The sequence below is a fragment of the Dendrobates tinctorius genome, unplaced genomic scaffold (genome assembly GCF_039654945.1).
Source record: "Dendrobates tinctorius isolate UK_male_01 unplaced genomic scaffold, ASM3965494v1 ptg000126l, whole genome shotgun sequence".
NCBI classification, from domain to species: Eukaryota; Metazoa; Chordata; class Amphibia; order Anura; family Dendrobatidae; genus Dendrobates; species Dendrobates tinctorius.
The window spans coordinates 9,775,079-9,800,478 of NW_027361794.1; the positions used below are offsets into that span (position 1 = coordinate 9,775,079).

The 25,400-nt window shown below is 41.6% G+C and overlaps 1 protein-coding gene across 11 annotated transcripts in view; it reads left to right on the forward strand.

Annotated features, from left to right (window-relative positions):
* The window catches only part of LOC141047273 (uncharacterized), a 201,979-nt gene that overhangs the window by 110,203 nt on the left and 66,376 nt on the right, over positions 1-25,400 (forward strand). For 9 of the 11 annotated variants that reach the window (XM_073542287.1, XM_073542283.1, XM_073542282.1 and 6 more), the window contains exons 6-7: positions 3,803-3,893; positions 7,699-7,859. In XM_073542287.1, coding sequence (XP_073398388.1) covers positions 3,803-3,893; positions 7,699-7,859 — 252 coding nt within the window. Of the gene's footprint in view, positions 1-3,802; positions 3,894-7,698; positions 8,854-25,400 lie in introns of all 11 variants that reach the window. The other 2 variants (XM_073542288.1, XM_073542280.1) reach the window with 2 other exon arrangements.

Here is a 25,400-nt window from a genome sequence, read left to right on the forward strand (position 1 = left end):
AGGGATGCCATTCGTTTAGCCTACTCCGCAAAAAATGAAAATCCTCCGGAAGGCATCAGAGCGCATTCCACTAGAGCAATGGCGACCTCCTGGGCCGAGAGGGGAGACGTTCCAATTGAAACCATATGTAAGGCGGCAATTTGGTCATCCCCTTCCACCTTCTATAATCACTATAGACTTGACCTTTCATCAACTTCTGACCTAAGCTTTGGCAGGACGGTGGTCCCACCCAGGTGATGGTCTCTGGAATCTCTCCAGTGGGTGCTGTCGTGGCGAAGGGAAAAAAGCCAGATTACTTACCGGTAATGCTCTTTTAATGAGTCCACGACAGCACCCGCTCACTTCCCTCCCTGATAAAGATATCGATAATAAAGTATATCTGCTAAAGATGGATAAGTAAAATTTAGATATACAAAAACATTGCCTAATCCTTGGCGGTCCTCCTGGTACTCTGAAATGCAAAACTGAGGAGGAAAGGCGGACCGCCCCTTTTATCTTTCCTGTAGGGTTTCCTGTTCCAAATGGGGCGGATCCGATACCTCCAGTGGGTGCTGTCGTGGACTCATTAAAAGAGCATTACCGGTAAGTAATCCGGCTTTTCAGTTATACTCCATTGCTCCTCGGGTTTCCATGTGTAAATTAGAAAAAGGATGATCCCTCTACACTGTGACATCCCTTTGACTGGATGGCCAGGTCTGGAAGCCTTCTGGTGGTCCCAAACCTCTTCCATTTAAGGATTATGGAGGCCACTGTGCTCTTAGGAACCTTGAGTACTGCAGAAATTCTTTAGTATCCTTGGCCAGATCTGTGCCTTGCCACAGTTCTGTCTCTGAGCTTCTTGGCCAGTTCCTTTGTCCTCATGATTCTCATTTGATTTGACATGCACTGTGCGCTGTGACATCTTATATAGACAGTTGTGTGTCTTTACAAATCAAGTCCTATCAGTTTAACCCCTTCCTTACCGATGACGGAATAGTACGTCATCGATAAGGATCCACGCTTTGAGGTGGGCTCCGGCGGTGAGCCCACCTCAAAGCCGCGACATGTCAGCTGTTATGAACAGCTGACATGTGCCCGCAATAGGCGCAAGCGGAATCGCCGTCCGCCCGCGCCTATTAACTAGTTAAATCCCGCTGTCAAAGCTGACAGCGGGCATTTAAATAGCACTTCCGGCCGCCAGGCCGGAAGTGAGCTCATCGCTGACCCCCGTCACGTGATCGGGGGTCGGCGTCATGTTGACAACCACAGGTCTCATAGAGACCTCTATGGTTGTTCCAGGCAGATGGCTTTGAGCATCGCCCGGTGGTCGGCGCTCAAAGCACAGCAGTAAATCTGCTACATATGGGCGATCTGCTCATCACCCATATGTAGCATAGCCGATTGAGTTGTGCTTGCTTCAAGTCTCCTATGGAGGCTATTGAAGCATGCCAAAAGTAAAAAAAAAAAATGTTTAAAAATAAAAAAAAACCTAAAAGTTCAAACACCCCCTTTTGCCCCAATCAAAATAAAACAGTGAAAAAAAAAATCCCACATACACATATTAGGTATCGCCGCATTCAGAATCGCCTGATCTATCAATAAAAAAAAAGCATTAACCCGATTACTAAACAGCGTAGCGAGAAAAAAAATTCAAAACGCCAGAATTACGTTTGCTTGGTTGCCGCGACATTGCATTAAAATGCAGTAACGGGCGATCAAAAGAACGTATCTGCACAAAAGTGGTATTATTAAAAACGTCAGCTCGGCATGCAAAAAAAAAGCCCTCGCCCAACCGCAGATCACGGAAAATGGAGACGCTACGGATCTCGGAATATTGCGCAAATTTTTTTTTTTAAGCAAACTTTGGAATTTTTTTTCACCACTTCTTTGGAGCTATGATTGGTGTTGTTTAGCACTTGCAATGCCATAGGTATGTGCATTTGACTGGGTGCTTTTACTACAATATATACTGTTCCTGCACATTTCTTCTGAGTTATATGGTAGACGCAGCTATTACAACATATACTGCCTCCTGCACATTTCCTCTGGGTTATACGGCTTCTGATTAAGCAGTGCTGTGGTTGTCCTGCTGCCTCTGACTCGTGCAGGCTTTGTGACCAGGCTGCTGGTTGGCTCTCGGCGTCTCTATGTAGAGGGGGTTGCCATGACTTTGTCTGGTACACTCCCCTCTGCATGAAGCCGACACTGCTCGGTGTCCTGGTTGTCATGGTTGTGTACGCGTCATCTCCGGGGTCAGCAGTTCACCAACATCTACTTCCAGCTTGCCGGTATTTAAGCACAGATGCTCCCCTCACTCATCACGCCCCCTGATGAAGGAGTAACCCTCCGAAACGATCGTTGGGGTGGATTGCTGACTGCTGGAGCCTCTGCCCGCCATTTCATTAGGTAATTTATGCTTCCTCTCTTATTACTATGCTTCTTAGGCATCATATACCTGTCTAATCATGATGAATCATCACCTGCTATCTGATAATGACCTGTGTATCTAGCTGTTTACTTGATGGATGGAGCTGGTATAAAGAGATATATATCTACATATATACTGTTTGGCGGTCTATTCCTAATTGCCATACATTGCCATGCACTATATGCACTTTGTGATAATTTAGTAACTTTATGTATGCTTTGTTACTGCATAGGTTCTGGTTGTACAGCAATCCTTTTTTATCCATGCGGTGTGCCGTTTCGCACTTTATCGCCCACTCCCCCCCATTTGTATCTGGATGTGTCTTAATTAAAATAAAAACTTTTTTGACTTTACTCTGGACTTATAGTCGCTTTTTTGGAGCTCTGCTCAGTTTTCTCTTTAGATAAAAGAGGACATAGACATGTTTGGTGTCTATGAATTCATAATGATCTGGAGAATCATAATGGTAGGTAAGATTTAGCATCTAGTGAACCTAGCAAAAAAGCCAAGCAAAAAACAAGTGTGGCATTGAACATTTTTTGCAATTTCACCGCAGTTGGAATTTTTTTTCCCGTTTTTTTAAAACCAATGGTGTCAAGTAAAAGTACAACTCACATGGCCATATAGACGGAAAAATAAAAAAGTTATGGCTCTGGAAAGAAGGGGAGCGAAAAGCGAAAACGAAAAATCTAAAAAAGCTCCGGTAGTGAAGGGGTTAAGTAAACACAGCTGGACTCCAATGAAGGAGTAGAACCATCTCAAGGAGGATCAAAAGGAAATGGAAAGCATGTGACTTAAATATGAGTGTCTGAGCAAAGGGTCTGAATACTTACGACCATGTGATATTTCAGTTTTTCTTTTTTAATCAATGTGCAAAAATTTCTACATTTCTGTTTTTTCAGTCAAGATGGGGTGCAGAGTGTACATTAATGAGAAAACAATGAACTTTTTTGAATTTACCAAATGGCTGCAATGAAACAGTGAAACATTTAAAGGGGTCTGGATACTTTCTATACCCACTGTATTTGTAGACAGTTATTAAGTCTCCTCTTAGCCTTCTGTTTTGCAAGATAAACTTTCCGAAATCCTTTAATCGTTCCTCATAGGACATATTTTGCAGTCCGCTCACCATCCTGGTAGCTCTTCTCTGAACTTGTTCTCTCTTTTCAATGTTTTTTTTTTATAATGTGGTGCCCAGAACTGGACACAGTATTCCAGAAGAGATTTGACCAAGGAGGAGTAGACGAGAATAATTACTTGATGTGATCTAGACTCTATGCTTCTCATAATACATCACAGAACTTGTGTAATGAGAGCGGTGGAGATGGCAGGATTAGAGCTGACCATAGATGTGACTTCTCCATCTGTCGGTGACTATTACAATATTTGTTTCAGGGTGAAGATCTGATCCATATTAATACTACAGAGACATATGTGAGGGGTGATGAGCGGCGTAAAGAGGAGATTCCTGCATATGACTACCCAGGTGAGTAGTAGCCACTAAATGCAGAGCAGTAGCAGATTCTTCTCAGTCACCGGCTGTGGCTGCTTTATCGGTCATGTAATCCGGCCAAATCACAATTGTGGAATTGCCAGTTTTTCTCTAGACCACAACATTCTCCTCCACCAAAAACTGTTCAAATGACTTTGGGCATTGAAAGCCCTTTTCTATGGGACTTACAAACGGAAAGATTCACCTACCTAAATTAGAAGACGCTGACCGTTACCTGCCCAGATCTGTAAACTACAAACCCAAATTACTCTGTATGTAGAATGTGCTGACAACTTAGAAAATCACTTAAAGAAAAGTATTATGATGGGTCTGTAAGAAAAAGCGGAGGGTAATGATGCTGTTGGCTTCCTAGATCCCTGATATCTTATTGGATGAATCTACCTTCTCTCCCTTCTGTGCTGCTGAATGTCTCATATGGTCCCTACAAGACCCAGGTCCAGTCTTTCTGGCCAAACTTCACTTTCATGATCGCTAACATTAAATGTACAGTGAGGACAAGTGTGAATTTTTGCACGATATCATGACAGTTTCCTATTATCCTGAATTTTCCGTTTCTTTTAAAACCGACTATTTTCAAACAAGATTGCGATAGACTATAGAAAAAAACCAATACACCTGTGCCATGATATATCTCTAAGCAGTGCATGGCTGATGGCTGTAGTATACATTTTTTCACACCAGCAGGAGATGTGTTGGCATGGCTCGAGCCCTGGTTTCATGGAATCAGCCAGCATCATAACTTACACTACGTTTTGGAGCCTAAGGAATTGAGATTACTGCACAATCTCTCCCGATATGGGGAGCAATAAATAATTTCAGAACTCGGTAGCTCCAGTGGTCCACCATAAATAAGTGCAACTCCAGTATAGTGATGGAGCTCTACCCCCAAACATGTTTTTTCATTCTATATCATTTTTACAGGTTCATTTTGTATGCTTGTTTGATGGTGGTGGGATCGGACTGCCTCACTTATTTGAGTCTGCAACTATTTTGTAGCCTGTAAAAGAAGGTCTCCATTACCTCTTCCAATGCCTCAGATCGAAATTTAAGACACCTCAGCTCTCCGCTATTTTAAAAAGTTTTCTTGGAATGTCTAATATTTCTTCTTGAAACTCATCTGACAGAAAATATTGGCCCTTATGAAAGTTTAGATTGCCAATAGCCACCAAGCTACATAATCTAATTATCCAGAGAGTTTTCATCAGGATAAAAGGAAACCAATGGACCTTACAAATTATTTTCCAATGTCTCTTGAATGTGACAATACCCTATTTATGGTTGTACCCTACTTTCTGGGCACATGGCAGGTTACGAAAGGAAGGAGCGCCATTTAGCTATTTGAATACATGTCTAGCTGGAATAGTTTGCAGACACAATATATTGGGAGCACTGTAAGTGATCACCTGGCAGATCAAAAGATGGCCACCACGAGAAGGCTTGGCTCTATCTACTCCATTTTCCATATCCCAGGGATTGCCTTGCTCATCATCCTTTAACCACTCTACATAAATCTGGACTTACACAGAGACCCCTAGGCTTGGGCCATGGTGTTACCTGCTATTCTGTGATGTCAGATGGTAAGAAGAATAGTCAGCTAGTTGGGTCAGAAGCAAGAGGGAAGAGAAAGTACAAAATCAGAAGATGCAGGAGTAGTCTGTTAGTGGGCTGTGATCACAACAGGAAACAAATACACCAAGGGGGGTGATGAGCACAGAGGACTGAACCAGAGGAAAGCAAGGCTGTTTCTGGCACCTTTTGGGAATATGCTTCAAGCTTTACTAGGGTTTGGTGCTTTCCAATTGGCTTAAGCAGGTAGCAGATTGCTACCAGATTGCTGGACAGCACACAAACCCATACTGCCAGGCTGGATGTAACTACTGGTCTCAAGCACCCTAATCTTAGTGGCTGGACAGAGCCAGCGCCACCCAGAGCTTCTGGTTTCGACATCTCCTCTATTACCAGTAACGCCTGCCCAATAAATAAGGCGATGCCTAGTGATAGAATCAAACATCGCAGGGACAGATTCCAGGGGAGAGAGGACACAGCATCTGCAGATGCTCTAATATAACAAAATTATAGAAAACTAAAGCAGTAGAAATCCCCATAAAGTCACCCCATTTTGGAAATTATAACCCTCAGTGAATTATTCTCTGGGAGTAGTGACTATTTTGACTCCACAACCACTTTATGGAAATTAGCTTCTACTGGATGTTGCAACATAACATTTCACATATTCCATTTTATTACCCAACATATGGCGCCAAGATTGTGCTCCAGGAGACACACACCGCAAATTAATTGGGTTCGTCTCACTATAGTAATGCCAAATATATGGATGGTAAATGTGGTTTGGGCGCACTGCTAGACTCAGAAGCAAGTGGAAATTTGACTTTGGCAGAGCGGATATTGCTGGATTGGTTTATCCCCTTAGTGACGGAGCCAAATTTTTGAAATCCTACCAGTGTTACTTTATGTGGTTATAACTCTGGAACACTTCAACATAACCCAGTGATTTTGAGATTGTTTTTTCGTGGCACATTATAATTTATGATAATGGTAAATTTAGGTCGATGTGTTTTGTGTTTCTTTATAAAAAATATCAAATATATGACAAAAATGTGAAAAAAGTGCAATTTTCAAATTTTGAATAGTTATCCTTTTAATCGAGATAGTCATACCACAGAAAAGTATTAATAAATAACATTTCGCTCATGCTTGCTTTACATCAGCACCATTTGTAAAATGTTATTTTATTTTGTTAGCTTTCTAGGAGGTTTCAAAATGTAGCAGTAATTTTTCATTTTTTCAAGGAAATTTAGAAAATCTAATTTTTTAGCGACCTTTCCAGGTTTGAAGTGACTTTTGGGGTCCTAGATATTGGAAAACCCCCTAAAGTGATACCTTTTCGAAAACTGCAACCCTCGACATATTGAAAACTGAAAACTGCTGTTGGGTAGTTTATTAACCCTTCAGGTGATTTTCAGGAATTAATGCAAAGTGGCATAACAGAAAAGGAAAAATGTACTTTTACCACCTAAATATTGCTAACTTCTGAACATGCCGCTATAACCAGTAGACTCTAAGGCCGTTATTTGGCCATGAGTTGCCATGGCAAGCTTCAGGACCACACAATCATGTTCTCTGGGTGCCGATGAGGTTAAATCGGAAGCCCCCACAGTCTGTTAACTTCTTAAATGATAGAGCCAGTTTTGACAGCAGCATCTAATTGGTTAAACAGATATGGACGGTGCCAACAATGATCATGGCAGATGCAGTAAGTTGTCATCTACAGTGTACAGCCGATAGCTGCTGGATTGTCACCTGTATGGGGATGCTATTCTGTCATATCTTAGGTCAGGAAAAAGACGTATTGGCGGTCATTAAGGGGTTATGGAAGCCTTGTTGCTTTTCAAGAGCTTTTGAGCCACTAATAATATGGAAACCTTTGTTTTTCCACTGACAGATGATGGACCTTAGTGGTATCTTCTATTTCGTGAGATGAGTAGAAGTTTTATTGGTATAATTTTCACCTTTATAACATTGCTTGGTGGCTTTTTATTCCATGTTTGAGAGGCAGAATGAACAAACATTTGAACACCACGATGCACTAGTTTATGCTAGAAGGCTTTTGATTAGACTCTGAATTGTCATTGTCTTGGTGAATAATTCAGTATTTTTAAAAAGCTTGTAATTTTTACAGACAGTTTAAGTAGAAATGCTCAAAAGTATAACGTTTGAGGATATTTTATTCAAAATTAATAATTGGTTTTATTTTTAGCAGATGACTGTACTAGGAGATCAGAAGGACAGCTGACATCTTCAATTTTTAAATCGGATGATCTTGAGATCCCACAGGATACAACTGAAGAGAATGCCATTACTCCAGATATACCATCATCCCTTCACAGCAAAGATTTGACATCTGATCCTTTGAAACAGGTCCTGTCTTCTGGTTCATTATCAACTACTAAGGAAAATCAAAGTAACAATATAAGCATTAAAAAACAAATAGATTCTAAAGGAAAGAAGCCATTTTCATATTCAGAATATGGAAATAGTGAAAAAATTCTCATAGCAGAGAATAGACTTTCATGTTCAGAATGTGGGAAATGTTTTAACCATAAATCAAATTTTGGTAAGCACCAGAGAACTCACACAGGGGAGAAGCCTTTTTCCTGTTCAGAATGTGAGAAATGTTTTAACCAGAAATCAGATTTGGTTAAGCACCAAAGAACTCACACAGGGGAGAAGCCTTTTTCCTGTTCAGAATGTGGGAAATGTTTTAACAATCAATCAAATTTTGTTAAGCACCAGAGAACTCACACAGGGGGGAAGCCTTTTTCCTGTTCAGAATGTGGGAAATGTTTTAACAATCAATCAAATTTTGTTAAGCACCAGAGAACTCACACAGGGGAGAAGCCTTTTTCCTGTCCAGAATGTGGGAAATGTTTTATCCAGAAATCTGATTTGGTTATACACCAAAGAACTCACACAGGGGAGAAGCCTTTTTCCTGTTCAGGATGTGGGAAATGTTTTAACCGGAAATGGAGTCTTGTTATACACCAAAGAAATCATGCAGGGGGGAAGCCTTTTTCCTGTTCAGAATGTGGGAAATGTTTTACACATAAATCATATTTGGTTAAGCACCAAAGAACTCACACAGGGGAGAAGCCTTTTTCCTGTTCAGAATGTGGGAAATGTTTTAACCAGAACTGGAATCTTGTTATACACCAAAGAAATCACACAGGGTTGAAGCCTTTTTCCTGTTCAGAATGTGGGAAATGTTTTAACAATCAATCAAATTTTGTTAAGCACCAGAGAACTCACACAGGGGATAAGCCTTTTTCCTGTTCAGAATGTGGGAAATGTTTTGTCCAGAAATCAGATTTGGTTATACACCAAAGAACTCACACAGGGGAGAAGCCTTTTTTCTGTTTAGGATGTGGGAAATGTTTTAACCGGAAATGGAGTCTTGTTATACACCAAAGAAATCATGCAGGGGGGAAGCCTTTTTCCTGTTCAGAATGTGGGAAATGTTTAACCCGTAAATCAGATTTGGTTAAGCACCAGAGAACCCACACAGGGGAGAAGCCTTTTTAATGTTCTTAATGTAGGAAATCCTTTTCACCGAAGTCAACTCTTAATAAACATCAGGGAAGTCACACAGGAGAGAAACCTTTTTCATGTTCAGAATGTTGGAAATATTTTAACTGAAAATTGTATCTTCTTAAAGGGGTTGACCACTACTAGGACAATCCCTTGTCATTCCTAATGTTTGGCTATGTTAAATTAAAATCACTCATTGTAAGAAAATGATCAGTACTAAATATGTTGAACAGCCATGTCGGATTGAGCTGCCGTCGTGGAAAAATTTTAGCTTACTAACTTTGCAGCTAATGAGATGCTGTTATTGGAACTCTATCCAGAATGGAGACATGAAATCACTTCAGAGCCATTAGCAGGGATGGTTGGCTTATACAAAGGTTAATAGGAGTAGCTGCAGGGCATTGTGAGAGTGAATAAGTGGTGTCATATGGTAGTAAGTAGTGTCTGAGACAAGGACAATACAGTTGTCAATATGTGACGTTATGCGAGTAACGACATTAGGTAAAAGGGACATGGGGATTTATGGATTGTAATGGAGTTTGATGAAATACTCCTAAATATTGTCATGTTGTATTATCACGTTCTTTGTTGCTGTAAAATACATGTCTTTCCCTGCAGTATGATGCTGTCATGTATACGTCTTTTGCCGCAATATGTAGTTCCTTTGTCTACCCATGAATAAAAAGCCCAAACAAGGACCTACATATATTCAGGAGTAGAAATCCCAACAACATAGCCTACAAAGGTTACTCCCATAAACAAAGTTTCAGTATGAAATACAATATCTTTATTTCAACAGAACACATAAAAACATGTTAAAAGAAGAGATTATGCAGAGAACAATCATCAGGTAAGTATATAAAACATTTCTAAACCTGTCCCAAAGTATAGTTTAGTAAAATCCATGTATATATATTAACCCCTTTCTGACATCTGACTTAATATTCCGTCCATATGACCTGGGCCGATTTGAGCATGGACGGAATATTACGTCATTGCGATTGGCTGCGCACAAGGGGGGTGCCTGGGTGATCCCCGCGGGGTGTCAGCTGATTCTGACAGCTGACATCCGGCACTAGGTGCCAGGAGCAGTCACAGATCACTTCCGGCACTTTAACCAACGAAATGCTGCTATCGAACACGATCGCATCTGTTACAGAACCACTTAGCACCCAGAATATGTTGTGCAGTTATATGGATGTATAATAGGTTCTATGTGAGATGCATGTCCCTAATGCATCAGCATTACCCTTTTGTCCGCCCTCCCCCCACCTTTGTCATTTCCACAGTAAACATCGGCAGGCTTCGGCCACCTGCGGCTTTTGTAATGTATGTCTGGCCTGCCGCTTTTCTATTGGCCTGCCCTCTGTATCTGTGTGATATATTCTGTGTCCTGTGTCAGCGTCGGGATTTTTTCTATAGTCACCAACCTCGGGTAAAGCTCATTTAGAGCTTCTCTTACCTAGGATCCTAGGAGTGGAAGAATAAAGAGAGAGACAAAGGTGGCTTGTCTTTCAAGTTAATCTCCTTTATTGGGAGGGTCAGGGTAGATCTTTTATAGTAAATCAGAAAGAGGAAATGAACAAATATGGATACTTCCATAATGTTGTGTAACAATTCAAAATGGTGGATACTTGGCAAAAACAATAGTTATATAACAGAAATGTCAAAGTATATTATGTGTTAGAAGATATATTTAATTGGAGGTGACGGGAGTTTTTGGCATTTCCCTTTTATTAATTTAACAATTCGTGGAACTACATCCTGCTAGTGTGTTTTGGCCAGAAACTGGATTTGGCCTCAACATATTTAAACATTTATTATGAGAGAGATTTGGAACTGACCACTGGCAGAATTATCCTATCACGTAGACAGATGATAACAATTAAAATGATGTCATGGGTTATAAGTTGTTTTTCAGTGAGTTTAGAGAACTAGGATTAACCATTTCTTTGACAACTCCCCTCTTTTTATTATCTGTCTACCTTTACATCTATCTCACCTTGCCTTTATCCGAGGCCTGCAAGATAACCCTACTTCACAAAATACACGGCTTGTCCTATGTATATCATGGGATACCAGTCCTTCTGTGTATCCATTCAGATTATACCTGTGAATCAGACCTCCTTTCCCTACTTCTCTTTTACTTATTGCCTTATCTCAGAGGAATACAGATTTTATTGAGGGGAATTTATGTCTGTTTTGTGTGTAACATGTTAGTAAGATATAGTAAATTCATAATTACTGTAATACATGGTAACATATATTTTGATATATTAGTATATATATATTTTATATCTTTATTCATTAGTAAGTGTTAATCATTTAATGTCCATAATGCATGTAATCTTCATCGTTGTAGTTCTTTGTAGAGCCTTTGTCTTTGCTCAAACCAGTGGTTTTCCACAATGCATACAATCAGCCAGGTCTACTGAAGTTTGCTTGTTGCAGAATATACAGTCACACTGAACAGTGGTTATGAAGGTCGTCATCACTTGGGTTTGCTTTATATCAGAGTCAGTATTGATTCTAGCTTTATGTTTACCTGGAAAATATTTACAATTAGAGCCAAGAATTTTCTTTATGAGTAAAACAAATATTCTTATCATTACTGCAATAACCAATATTACAAAGACTGCTTGAATTAGAAAATGAATTATTCCTGATATCCATCCCCTATCCCTTTAAACAAATTCAAAGGATTTAACCATGCGAGCCATTCAGGGAGGGGCAGGTCTTCCAGGGAATTAACCTTCCGTATTCCTTCCTTTATTAGCCTAGCTTGTTCTATGTCATGAGTGACTCTCATCAGTCCGGATGGATCTATATAATGACAACCAGCAAGTCCCACTACCTGACAGAATGCCCCTTGAGATGCTGTAAGATAGTCAAGCACCATAGAGTGTTGGTTAGTTATAACAATGAGCTGTCTCATATAAGCAGATCCTACATTGATGGCGTCAAATAAACACTCAGTTACATTATCAAAGCTATCACCCAATTCTTCTATCATCTGAGCATTTCTTAGAATTCTGAACATAACTCCCAAAGGACCAGTGAGGACCATCCCAGTTTTAAGATACCATGGAGTGTGCATTAAATGTTTGGGTGGCTGGGGAGAGGGTGTACTACGCTTTGCTATCATGTGATCAGGGACATTTTTATAAGGGAAATCATTCTCATTCCATACCCAGGTGGCCGGCTCTAACCTAGCCAGTGTACAAGCACCTTCAGCTCCTTTAGGAATCCACCTATATGCATTACTCCCACATACTATGTTTATAAACTGAAATTTATTAAGAACAGCTATTGTCATTGAAACTAACCTGGTAGTGGCAGTGTAAAGACACCAAGAGTCATCTAAATCTGTAGTGACTGCCCTATAATATCGTAATGACTGGCATTCTGGGTCAGTATTTATACTTATGGACATCTCAGCAGCTCCATCTCCATACTGACCTTCTCTGGTTTCTTCATCTACGTAAACTGCCCCTCTCTCTCAATAGAGTTACAAAATATTGCATAGTTTTTACAGCAATTGGGGCATGTGAACAAATCCAGCAATTGGATAGATTTCTGACCTGGGCAATATAGTTATGGTACTGGATAAATTTATTAGCAATTTCAATTACAATGTTGTAAAGGTTCTCAAAGTCAAATCATACATATATATCCCTTAAAAATGGTACTTTATTGTTTAAAAAACCACAAATGTGGTATACACCAGAAAAAACGTGACTAAAGATGAAAAACAAAAATTAAAGTGTTCAAACAAACAAGCCCATACTAAGGTGACACCTTGGAATCCCTCGTAAAGACTAAGCTGTATCCTGCCTGTCCGCGGAGGTTGGCACCCTAGGGGGGAACGTTGTGGCGCCCCCGCTCAACGATGGCTGTCCCTAGGGGCCCTGATAAGCCCTACCGCCACTAGTGGTCCCTTCTACCCGATGCAAGATATGGGAACCCCTATCTCTAGACAGAGACCAAGCTGCTCTAAAGAGGACCCTGTGTCCCAAAGCAAAGAGGTTAAAATTAAATAGAACACATATGGCAATCGGTGGTCAGATTAGAGCAAGAGACATCATAATAGAAAAAACAGTTTGTGAATAGTGCCTCAATCTCATGTAGAAGATCTCTAAATATATAGAAAAGGCACTGACTCTAATAAGTCATAACACACAGAACGGATAAAGGCTATATCCCATTGCTGTATAAATACAGAAAAAATGCAGAACTGCCACAGCGATACTCATCTGCATTTTCTGCCACCTGCCAACAACCAGTTAACGCCTCAACGTGTTTCGCCTTATTAGGCTCATCAGGAGGCCCGATGCTGCGATATCTTGTGTCCCATAAAGGTGCAAATAGCTTACCGATACTCAGTGCAACTCCCCTCTTTAAAGCCGCCGCGCAGAGCAACAGCTCCGCCCACTCACGTTGCATGGCGTCTCTGCGCGCCAATTGCCTCGGCACCCATCCACTGTTGCTCCAATCAGCTAACCGGACTCTCCAGCAGCGTCATGGTGACCAATCCGATGTCCTCAGACAGAAAGTCTCCCAGCATTCACCAATCAGCAGAGCTGAAACTGTTTGCCACGTCTGACATACACGCAGCGTCACTGCTGGATCGCCAATCAAATGTCTGTGGATAAGCCATCTCACAGCGCTCTCAAAGCGCTGCGGCTTAGAATCGCTGTCCACTCCGAAGTATATCACCCACATGTAAAATACACTCTCCAAATAAATCCACAGTAAAGCGCTAGGTATGGCACATAGACCGATGCTCAGTAGTCTTAATATGTTTTTCTTTTTTCGGCATGATGATTAGCACGCAGGTGCGCAAATGTAAATCGCATCATAACCTTCAGCGGTGTGAACAGGAGTCAGTGGGCATGCCCCTCATTAAATGAATTGAACACTCTTTTACAATCAAAATATATATACCTATAGGAAAAAAGCATTATAGCACATATATATAGATCCTATAGTTGTTAATCCGATGTTAAATGATTTGCAAACATAGTTTGAGATAATAATAGATATGCATCAATATATATATACAGCATCCCTAGCACACACCTGTTAAAAATTATTATGCCAATGGAGCTGAGATTAATAAGAGCTGCTCACATTCATTAGAGGGTGGATCTAAATACGGCAGTGAGGAGGGGAATTTTTTATATATATCCAATATTCCATGACAATGCATGGGGATCCCATTAAAAATGGGAAACACAAACAAAACCCAAAAGACCAATATCCTCAAAGCAGAACACATTATTCTACTGTGGCTCATAAGAAACAGGCAAACGACAGTTGCTCATTCAACCCCCTCGGCTCTAGGGACTCCATCCTGAATATCCATTCACATTCTCTCCTAAGAATCACCTTGTCCACATTACCTCCTCTTGGGTTAACATTAACAACCTCTATAGCACAAAATTTGATGTCACCGAGGTCGCCTTTATGGCACGTCCACATATGCATTGCAAGCGGGGTTTCTCTTTGATGCCTTATGTCCCCAAGCTGTTCCCCCACTCTTCTTCTGAGCTCTCTCCTAGTCTTACCTATATAATTTTTAGGGCACGAACACGTGGCCATATAGATGACCCCTGTTGTCTTGCAGTTAGAGAAGTCACGATGATAGAAAATCTTGCCTGTACTCGCACTACAAAAGGACTTCCCTGGTCTCATATATTTACAAAAACTGCAATCCCGACACTTAAAAAAGCCGCAGGGTCTCCTATCTAGCCATGTCCCACCAACCCCTGGTCTCCTATAAAGGCTATGGACCAGCATGTCCTTGATTGATTTGCCCTTTCTAAAGGTAATATTGGGACGCTCACCAATGATATTTTTCAAATCCGGATCTAACCTAAGGACATCCCAGTGCTTGGACAGGACCTTCCTGACCTCCTGATGATTTACATCAAAAGTCCCGATGACTCTTATTATTTCTGTCGAATCTCCAGTCTCACGTTTCTGCAGCAATTTACCCCTGTCTGCTTTCCTTGCAAAGTCATACGCCGTGTTTAACACATGTTGTGGGTATCCCTTTGCCTTAAACCTACAGAACATATCACCAGCGTGTTTATGGAACAGGTCATTCCTGGAACAATTCCTCCTCAATCGTAGGAATTGTCCCTTCGGGATGCCTCTCTTGAGGGGAACTGGGTGGTGGCTCTGCCAATGTAATAAACTATTTGTACTTGTCGGTTTCCGAAATATACTAGTGGAGACACCTCCCATTAGATCTTTTTTGATTTTGATATCTAAAAATGGTATTTCGGTTTTATGAATTTCTGAGGTAAATCTCAGGTTCACATTATTTTGATTCAGTTCTCTTACAAACTCTTCAAACTGATCTTTTTCCCCTGTCCATATCATAAAGACATCATCTATGAACCTGTACCACAGAGAAATCAGACCGTGCCACCACTTCTCTTCTCCTCCAAACACAATAGTCTCCTCCCACCAGCCCAGGAACAGGTTTGCATACGAAGGGGCACAGGGGCACCCCATCGCAGTGCCCCTGAGCTGGTGGTAGAATTTTCCATCAAAACAGAATGCATTATGGGTCAATACATATCGCAAGAGCGAGCACACAAAAGTATTATGCCCTCTACAAGCTATTGACCTCTGACTCAAATAGTGTCCCACACTTCTGATGCCTACGTCATGTGGTATATTGCTATAGAGGGCTTCTATATCAATAGAAGCCAACCAAGCATCCCCCTCCAGATGTACGCCCTCTAATTTTAGCAATAGGTCGGATGTATCCCTTAAGTATGATGGCATAGAGACCACAAAGGGGCGTATTATCTGGTCGATATATAAACCGCTATTTCGTGTCAAAGAGTCCACACCTGATACAATCGGCCTCCCTTTGAGGGGATTGAGGCCCTTATGTATCTTTGACAATGCATAAAAGGTGGCTACCATTGGAAACTTAGGAATAATGAAATCAAGTTCAGTCTTTGAGATCAAGCCCTCCACTAGGGCCCTATCCACAATCAATTGCAACTCCCCTTTGAAGGTGACCATAGGATTCTCTTTTAAGACCTCAGATCTGAATTTGTTTTGTAGGAAACTCAAGTGGAAAAAGTTCTTTAGACACAATAGTCGTGAGGCCTGTAGACAACAGGGCCTTAATGAGGAGGACATTGAAGGATACGAGGCGCTCATTGGACTTCTAAATGAAAATAATAGAGCCCCCATTGCTGGGAAAGGTCCCTTTACTACTTTAAGAAATAAAAGCGAAAAGATGCCACCTCTGGGGGATATGGGAAACATTGATATCTTTGCCAGTTTGGTAGAAAGGGACCTTAAGAGATTAACAGGACCAGAATGGGAGAATAATGATAATTTGTTGACCAGTGAGAGACTAGCACTTGAGGCCTTAAAGAAAAATGACCAAATAGTAGTGAAACCCTCCGATAAAGGGGGTAATATGGTAATCTTGAATCACGCTGAGTACCGTAAAATGTGCCAGGCTATATTGCAGGATAATTCGACATATGAGGTCTTAAAAGAGAATCCTATGGTCACCTTCAAAGGGGAGTTGCAATTGATTGTGGATAGGGCCCTAGTGGAGGGCTTGATCTCAAAGACTGAATTTGATTTCATTATTCCTAAGTTTCCAATGGTAGCCACCTTTTATGCATTGTCAAAGATACATAAGGGCCTCAATCCCCTCAAAGGGAGGCCGATTGTATCAGGTGTGGACTCTTTGACACAAAATAGCGGTTTATATATCGACCAGATAATACGCCCCTTTGTGGTCTCTATGCCATCATACTTAAGGGATACATCCGACCTATTGCTAAAATTAGAGGGCGTACATCTGGAGGGGGATGCTTGGTTGGCTTCTATTGATATAGAAGCCCTCTATAGCAATATACCACATGACGTAGGCATCAGAAGTGTGGGACACTATTTGAGTCAGAGGTCAATAGCTTGTAGAGGGCATAATACTTTTGTGTGCTCGCTCTTGCGATATGTATTGACCCATAATGCATTCTGTTTTGATGGAAAATTCTACCACCAGCTCAGGGGCACTGCGATGGGGTGCCCCTGTGCCCCTTCGTATGCAAACCTGTTCCTGGGCTGGTGGGAGGAGACTATTGTGTTTGGAGGAGAAGAGAAGTGGTGGCACGGTCTGATTTCTCTGTGGTACAGGTTCATAGATGATGCCTATCGGCGCGCGAAATTTGGCTCATCTTTCATCGTTTTTAAGAAATCTCAAGATGGAAGAGGCCAGGAGCCATTTGGTGACCTGCATTTCTTGCTACATGTTCACAGATTTACCAGTGGAAAAGCCAAACTTCACATGCCACAAATGCAAGCTTGTGTCCCTGTTGGAGGAAAAATTGCAAAATCTCGAAGAGAGGTTAGCTACGTTGAAGATCATTAAGGAAGGTGAAGAGTTCTTGGACAGAGCAGAATTATCTCTTCATGTTACAGAAAGAGAAGAAATTCGAGGTGCACCTGAAGAAACAGAGGAATGGAGACATGTGACCCAGAGAAGCAGGAGGATCAGGAGGCAGTCAGCACCCATACTGCTCAGAAACCAGTACCAGGCTCTCACGCAGGAAAACGATGAAGAAATACATCAGGATAAGACTTTGCCAACAAACAGCAACCTTGTACGCCCTCAGAGTCCTCCTGGATGGAGAAAGAAAAATGTTGTGAAGAAGAAACGGAGAGTGGTAGTCATGGGGGATTCCCTGCTGAGAGGAACAGAGGCCGCTATCTGCAGACCGGATATGACTTCAAGAGAAATGTGCTGTCTTCCAGGTGCAAAAATTAAAGATGTGTCTGACAGGATATCAGGACTCTTCAGACCTACAGATGACTACCCATTCCTGCTACTACATGTGGGGACAAATGACACCGCAAGAAACGACCTGGAAACCATCTGCAGAGACTTTGAAGACTTAGGCAAGAAAGTGAAAGAACTGGGAGCGCAGGTGGTCTTCTCTTCCATCCTCCCAGTGGATGGCCATGGAACAAGGAGGTGGAATAAGATTCTGCAGGTGAACAACTGGCTACGTCGATGGTGCCGTCAGCAACGATTTGGATTTCTGGATCACGGAGTGAACTACTTATACGATGGACTACTTGCTAGAGATGGGGTGCACCTTACGAAGACTGGAAAGCATGTATTTGGAAGTCGCCTTGCTACACTTGTAAGGAGAGCTTTAAACTAGAACAACATGGGAAGGGAAGCAAAAGACCAGAAAAAGCCATACATCTGACAAATGCTATTGAGAACTCTGCTATTAGAAGTGGAAAGGAAGAACAAAGATGAAAGAATCTAATTAATAAAAATATTGGAGAAAGAGAAACCAATCACAAACTAAAATGTTTCTATACTAATGCACAAAGCATGGGCAACAAACAAGGAGAATTGGAACTACTAACACAGGAAAAGAAATATGATGTCATTGGAATCACTGAAACTTGGTGGGACAATACACATGATTGGAATACAAGACTAGAAGGATACAACTTATTTTCAAGAAACAGACTTGATAAACGAGGAGGGGGTGTTGCATTGTATGTTCGAAACGCGTATATCTGCACAGATATTGAAGCTTCAGAGACTGGGAGTTCTGTGGAAACTGTTTGGGTAAGAATACAAGGACAGAACAATGGAAAGGACACCATTGTAGGCATTTACTACAGGCCGCCTGTGCAAGCCGAAGATATGGATGAACTCTTTATGCATCAGATGGCCAAGTTCTCCAAAAAATATGACATAGTTGTCATGGGAGATTTCAACTATCCAGACATTTGTTGGGAATCTCTCTCAGGCAATACTAACAGGTCAAGGAAATTCTTATCCTCTCTTGCTGACAACTTTATCTTCCAAAAGGTAAGGGAGAAAACAAGGGGAACTGCTACCTTGGATCTAATCCTTATAAACAGGGAGGAAATGGTTGAGGAGGTAAAAGTGGCTGGGACCCTAGGAGGTAGCGACCATGCTATTTTAGAATTTTGGATAACTAGAGGCGGAAGACCTGTGAAGACTCAGACGTCAAGGTTAGATTTCAGAAAGGCAGATTTTAAGGGATTCAGAAAGAGAATTGGAGGGATCCAATGGCTGGATATCCTTAAAGACAAAAATGTCCAGGAAGGATGGGAAATCTTGAAAAATGAAATTCTCAAAGCACAGTTGTTAACAATTCCGAAAAGAGGGAAGAATAGGAAGCATTTAAGGAAACCAGGATGGATGAACACAGAACTTAAGCACATGCTAAAAAGGAAGAAAAAAATGTTTATAAAATGGAAAGAGGGAGGCATATCTAAAGAAGAATATAATGCTGTCTGCAGAACCTGCAGGGCACAAATCAGATTATCTAAAGCTGAAAATGAGCTGAGGCTTGCAAGAGATGTCAAAAGCAATAATAAAGGATTTTGGGGATATGTCAAAAGTAAAAGAAAAGTCAAAGATGCTATAGGATTTTTACAGGATGAAAATGATGAAATGGTAAGACAGGATGTTGAGAAGGCTGAACTTTTAAATTCCTATTTTGCATCTGTTTTCTCTCAGAAAGGAAATGCAACATCAACTGTTATTCACTGTCCTATTAAGGGAATAGAAGAATCCAGGATATCTATAAACAGAAAGATAGTGAGGAAACACTTAGCTAACCTAAATGAATTCAAGTCTCCAGGTCCAGATTAATTACACCCCAGAGTACTGAAGGAGATAGCAGAAGAAATTTTTGAACCCCTCTCCATAATCTTTGAAAATTCTTGGAGAACAGGAGAAGTGCCAGAAGACTGGAGAAGAGCAAATGTTGTTCCTATCTTCAAAAAGGGGAAGAAGGTGGACCCAGGAAACTATAGGCCGGTGAGTCTGACTTCTATACCAGGAAAGATCTTTGAACAAATTATTAAACAACATGTATGTCAATACCTGGATAAGAATGAAGTGATTAAACAGAGTCAGCATGGGTTTGTAACTAATAAGTCATGTCAGACTAACTTAATTTCCTTCTATGATGGTATCACTGATTGGGTGGATCAAAGAAATGCTGTAGATATAGTATATCTTGACTTCAGCAAAGCATTTGACAAAGTCTCTCATACAATCCTTATTGAAAAAATGACTAAGTATGGAATGGACAAGGCAACTGTTAGGTGGATTCATAACTGGCTTAGTGATCGGACCCAAAGAGTGGTCGTAAATGGCTGCACATCCAGTTGGAAGAATGTCTCAAGTGGGGTACCACAGGGCTCTGTCCTGGGCCCTGTATTGTTCAACATCTTTATCAATGATTTAGATGAAGGAATTGAGGGTAAACTGATTAAATTTGCTGATGACACAAAGCTAGGAGGGATAGCTAATACTAGAGAAGAGAGAGAGAGGATTCAAAAAGATTTAAATAAACTGGAGAAGTGGGCAGCAACTAACAGAATGGTTTTTAACAGGGAGAAATGCAAAGTACTACATCTGGGCAATAAAAATGAAAAAAGCATATATAGAATGGGAGGAATAGGGCTAAGTGACAGCACATGTGAAAAAGACTTGGGTATACTAATAGATCACAGACTGAATATGAGTCAACAGTGTGATGCAGCAGCAAAAAAGGCAAATGCAATTCTAGGATGTATTAACAGAAGCATACAGTCTAGATCACGTGAAGTCATTATTTCCCTCTACTCCTCTTTGGTCAGACCTCATCTGGAATATTGTGTCCAGTTTTGGGCACCACATTTTAAAAAAGACATCAACAAACTGGAGCAAGTTCAGAAAAGAGCGACCAGAATGGTGACCGGTCTGCAAATCCTGTCTTATGAGGAAAGGTTGCAGGATTTGGGAATGTTTAGTTTGCAAAAGAGAAGACTGAGAGGAGACTTAATAGCTGTCTACAAATATCTTAAGGGCTGTCACATTGTAGAAGGATCAACTTTATTCTCATTTGCACAAGGAAAGACTAGAAGCAATGGGATGAAACTGAATGGGAGGAGACACAGATTAGATATTAGAAAAAACTTTTTGACAGTTAGAGTGATCAATGAGTGGAACAGGCTGCCACGAGAAGTGGTGAGTTCTCCTTCAATGGAAGTCTTCAAACAGTGGCTGGACAGACATCTGACTGGGATGATTTAGCGAATCCTGCTTTGAGCAGGGGGTTGGACCAGATGGCCCAGGAGGTCCCTTCCAGCTCTACGATTCTATGATTCTTTAAGAGTTTGTAAGAGAACTGAATCAAAATAATGTGAACCTGAGATTTACCTCAGAAATTCATAAAACCGAAATACCATTTTTAGATATCAAAATCAAAAAAGATCTAATGGGAGGTGTCTCCACTAGTATATTTCGGAAACCGACAAGTACAAATAGTTTATTACATTGGCAGAGCCACCACCCAGTTCCCCTCAAGAGAGGTATCCTGAAGGGACAATTCCTACGATTGAGGAGGAATTGTTCCAGGAATGACCTGTTCCATAAACAGGCTGGTGACATGTTCTGTAGGTTTAAGGCAAAGGGATACCCACAACATGTGTTAAACACGGCGTATGACTTTGCAAGGAAAGCAGACAGGGGTAAATTGCTGCAGAAACGTGAGACTGGAGATTCGACAGAAATAATAAGAGTCATCGGGACTTTTGATGTAAATCATCAGGAGGTCAGGAAGGTCCTGTCCAAGCACTGGGATGTCCTTAGGTTAGATCCGGATTTGAAAAATATCATTGGTGAGCGTCCCAATATTACCTTTAGAAAGGGCAAATCAATCAAGGACATGCTGGTCCATAGCCTTTATAGGAGACCAGGGGTTGGTGGGACATGGCTAGATAGGAGACCCTGCGGCTTTTTTAAGTGTGGGGATTGCAGTTTTTGTAAATATATGAGACCAGGGAAGTCCTTTTGTAGTGCGAGTACAGGCAAGATTTTCTATCATCGTGACTTCTCTAACTGCAAGACAACAGGGGTCATCTATATGGCCACGTGTTCGTGCCCTAAAAATTATATAGGTAAGACTAGGAGAGAGCTCAGAAGAAGAGTGGGGGAACATCTTGGGGACATAAGGCATCAAAGAGAAACCCCGCTTGCAATGCATATGTGGACGTGCCATAAAGGCGACCTCGGTGACATCAAATTTTGTGCTATAGAGGTTGTTAATGTTAACCCAAGAGGAGGTAATGTGGACAAGGTGATTCTTAGGAGAGAATGTGAATGGATATTCAGGATGGAGTCCCTAGAGCCGAGGGGGTTGAATGAGCAACTGTCGTTTGCCTGTTTCTTATGAGCCACAGTAGAATAATGTGTTCTGCTTTGAGGATATTGGTCTTTTGGGGTTTGTTTGTGTTTCCCATTTTTAATGGGATCCCCATGCATTGTCATGGAATATTGGATATATATAAAAAATTCCCCTCCTCACTGCCGTATTTAGATCCACCCTCTAATGACTGTGAGCAGCTCTTATTAATCTCAGCTCCATTGGCATAATAATTTTTAACAGGTGTGTGCTAGGGATGCTGTATATATATATTGATGCATATCTATTATTATCTCCAACTACGTTTGCAAATCATTTAACATCGGATTAACAACTATAGGATCTATATATATGTGCTATAATGCTTTTTTCCTATAGGTATATATATTTTGATTGTAAAAGAGTGTTCAATTCATTTAATGAGGGGCATGCCCACTGACTCCTGTTCACACCGCTGAAGGTTATGATGCGATTTACATTTGCGCACCTGCATGCTAGTCATCATGCCGAAAAAAGAAAAACATATTAAGACTACTGAGCATCGGTCTATATGCCATACCTAGCGCTTTACTGTGGATTTATTTGGAGAGTGTATTTTACATACTTCGGAGTGGACAGCGATTCTAAGCCGCAGCGCTTTGAGAGCGCTGTGAGATGGCTTATCCACAGACATTTGATTGGCGATCCAGCAGTGACGCTGCGTGTATGTCAGACGTGGCAAACAGTTTCAGCTCTGCTGATTGGTGAATGCTGGGAGACTTTCTGTCTGAGGACATCGGATTGGTCACCATGACGCTGCTGGAGAGTCCGGTTAGCTGATTGGAGCAACAGTGGATGGGTGTCGAGGCAATTGGCGCGCAGAGACGCCATGCAACGTGAGTGGGCGGAGCTGTTGCTCTGCGCGGCGGCTTTAAAGAGGGGAGTTGCACTGAGTATCGGTAAGCTATTTGCACCTTTATGGGACACAAGATATCGCAGCATCGGGCCTCCTGATGAGCCTAATAAGGCGAAACGCGTTGAGGCGTTAACTGGTTGTTGGCAGGTGGCAGAAAATGCAGATGAGTATCGCTGTGGCAGTTCTGCATTTTTTCTGTATTTATACAGCAATGGGATATAGCCTTTATCCGTTCTGTGTGTTATGACTTATTAGAGTCAGTGCCTTTTCTATATATTTAGAGATCTTCTACATGAGATTGAGGCACTATTCACAAACTGTTTTTTCTATTATGATGTCTCTTGCTCTAATCTGACCACCGATTGCCATATGTGTTCTATTTAATTTTAACCTCTTTGCTTTGGGACACAGGGTCCTCTTTAGAGCAGCTTGGTCTCTGTCTAGAGATAGGGGTTCCCATATCTTGCATCGGGTAGAAGGGACCACTAGTGGCGGTAGGGCTTATCAGGGCCCCTAGGGACAGCCATCGTTGAGCGGGGGCGCCACAACGTTCCCCCCTAGGGTGCCAACCTCCGCGGACAGGCAGGATACAGCTTAGTCTTTACGAGGGATTCCAAGGTGTCACCTTAGTATGGGCTTGTTTGTTTGAACACTTTAATTTTTGTTTTTCATCTTTAGTCACGTTTTTTCTGGTGTATACCACATTTGTGGTTTTTTAAACAATAAAGTACCATTTTTAAGGGATATAAATTTATTAGCCCATCATTTTGACACATCACTATCCCATGCTCCATTCCTAAGGCTCGGGTGATTCCTTGGCACACTTGTGACGTGAAATGACTACCTCGGTCAATTTCAATTACCTCTGGCATTCCAAATCTGCAAACAACTTCTGACATTAGCTTTTTAACCACGGTGCGTGCATTTGCAGAAGCACAGGGCCATGACTCTGGCCAATTGGAGAAAAGATCCACACATACCAGCACATATTCATAGTTGCCTACCTTTGGAAGCTGAATAAAATCAATCTGCAGTCGCTGAAAAGGGTGCAATGGCCTGGGGGTGCACTTTGGTGGCACCTTCACCGTTTTCCCCCATTATGGCATGCGCAGATTACACATCCCTGTATGAATTTTGCAGCAGCATAATGTAACCATGGTGCAACCAACTTGCTTTTACCTGGCTTACCATTCCATCCTTGGATTGGTGTGTTAGTTCGTGGGAGAGGGAGCACACCATAGGGAACAATGCCCTGGGCAAGCAGTACCTACCATCCGCTCTCCACAATCCATCTTCTTCCTTCGCACCTGTGTGCCTTTGCCATTCTTCCTTTTCTGGTGCAGAGGCCTGATCTTGAAGGCTCTGGAGTAATTGAAGATCCACCTCCCCCGACACCTGTACAGTGTATGTTCCTGCGGGAGGAGGGAACAAAGCAGCAGCCTTGGCGGCAATATCAGCTCGGTTATTACCTTCGGCTTCCTTAGTGCGCTCTTTAGTGTGAGCTTGCACTTTCACTATAGCAACTTTCTTTAGGCAGCTCCAATGCTCTGGGAAGCTGGGCTACCAATTCTGCTTTTCTTAATGGGCTTACCAGAGGAACCAACAAACTTTCTGCTCTTCCATATGGGACCATAATCATGGCAGATGCAAAATGCATAGCGGCTATCTGTAAAAGTATTTTCTGTCAAATGTTCAGCGATTACACACACGTCAGCGAGTGCTTTCAATTCAGCTTCTCAAGTAGACATCCTAGAAGGCAAAGCTTTACTTTGTACCACCTTATATTGATCAACTATTGAATAAATAACCTGTATAAGGTACTTCATTTTGATAAACCTGTGACACATCTATATAAAACTCTTGATCTACATTAGGGATTGGTGTCTCTTGCACATTGGCAAGTAGCCATGTTAAAAATACAGTATACCCTTAGCATGTCCCCCCATTCATGACAGTGCAAATGGAAGTGGAGGTCATAATTTGGGATTCCTAGAGCCGAGGCTGAGAGAATGGCTTCCTTCATGTCCTTGAACCCCTCTTTTGCATCCAGGGTCAGTTGGCATGGCTTCTCTACAGTAGCTGGTCAGCCCCAGGAATATACTCAGTGGCAGATGGAAGTGAGCTCCATTGCTTGGCTTATGGCTTTTTCTTCTGGTGTTATGTGTTTCAACTGAAGTGAAATGCAATGACCTAAGAAAACAACTTTTTCCTTTGCTATTAGCAGTTACCTCTTTAGACTTTACATAC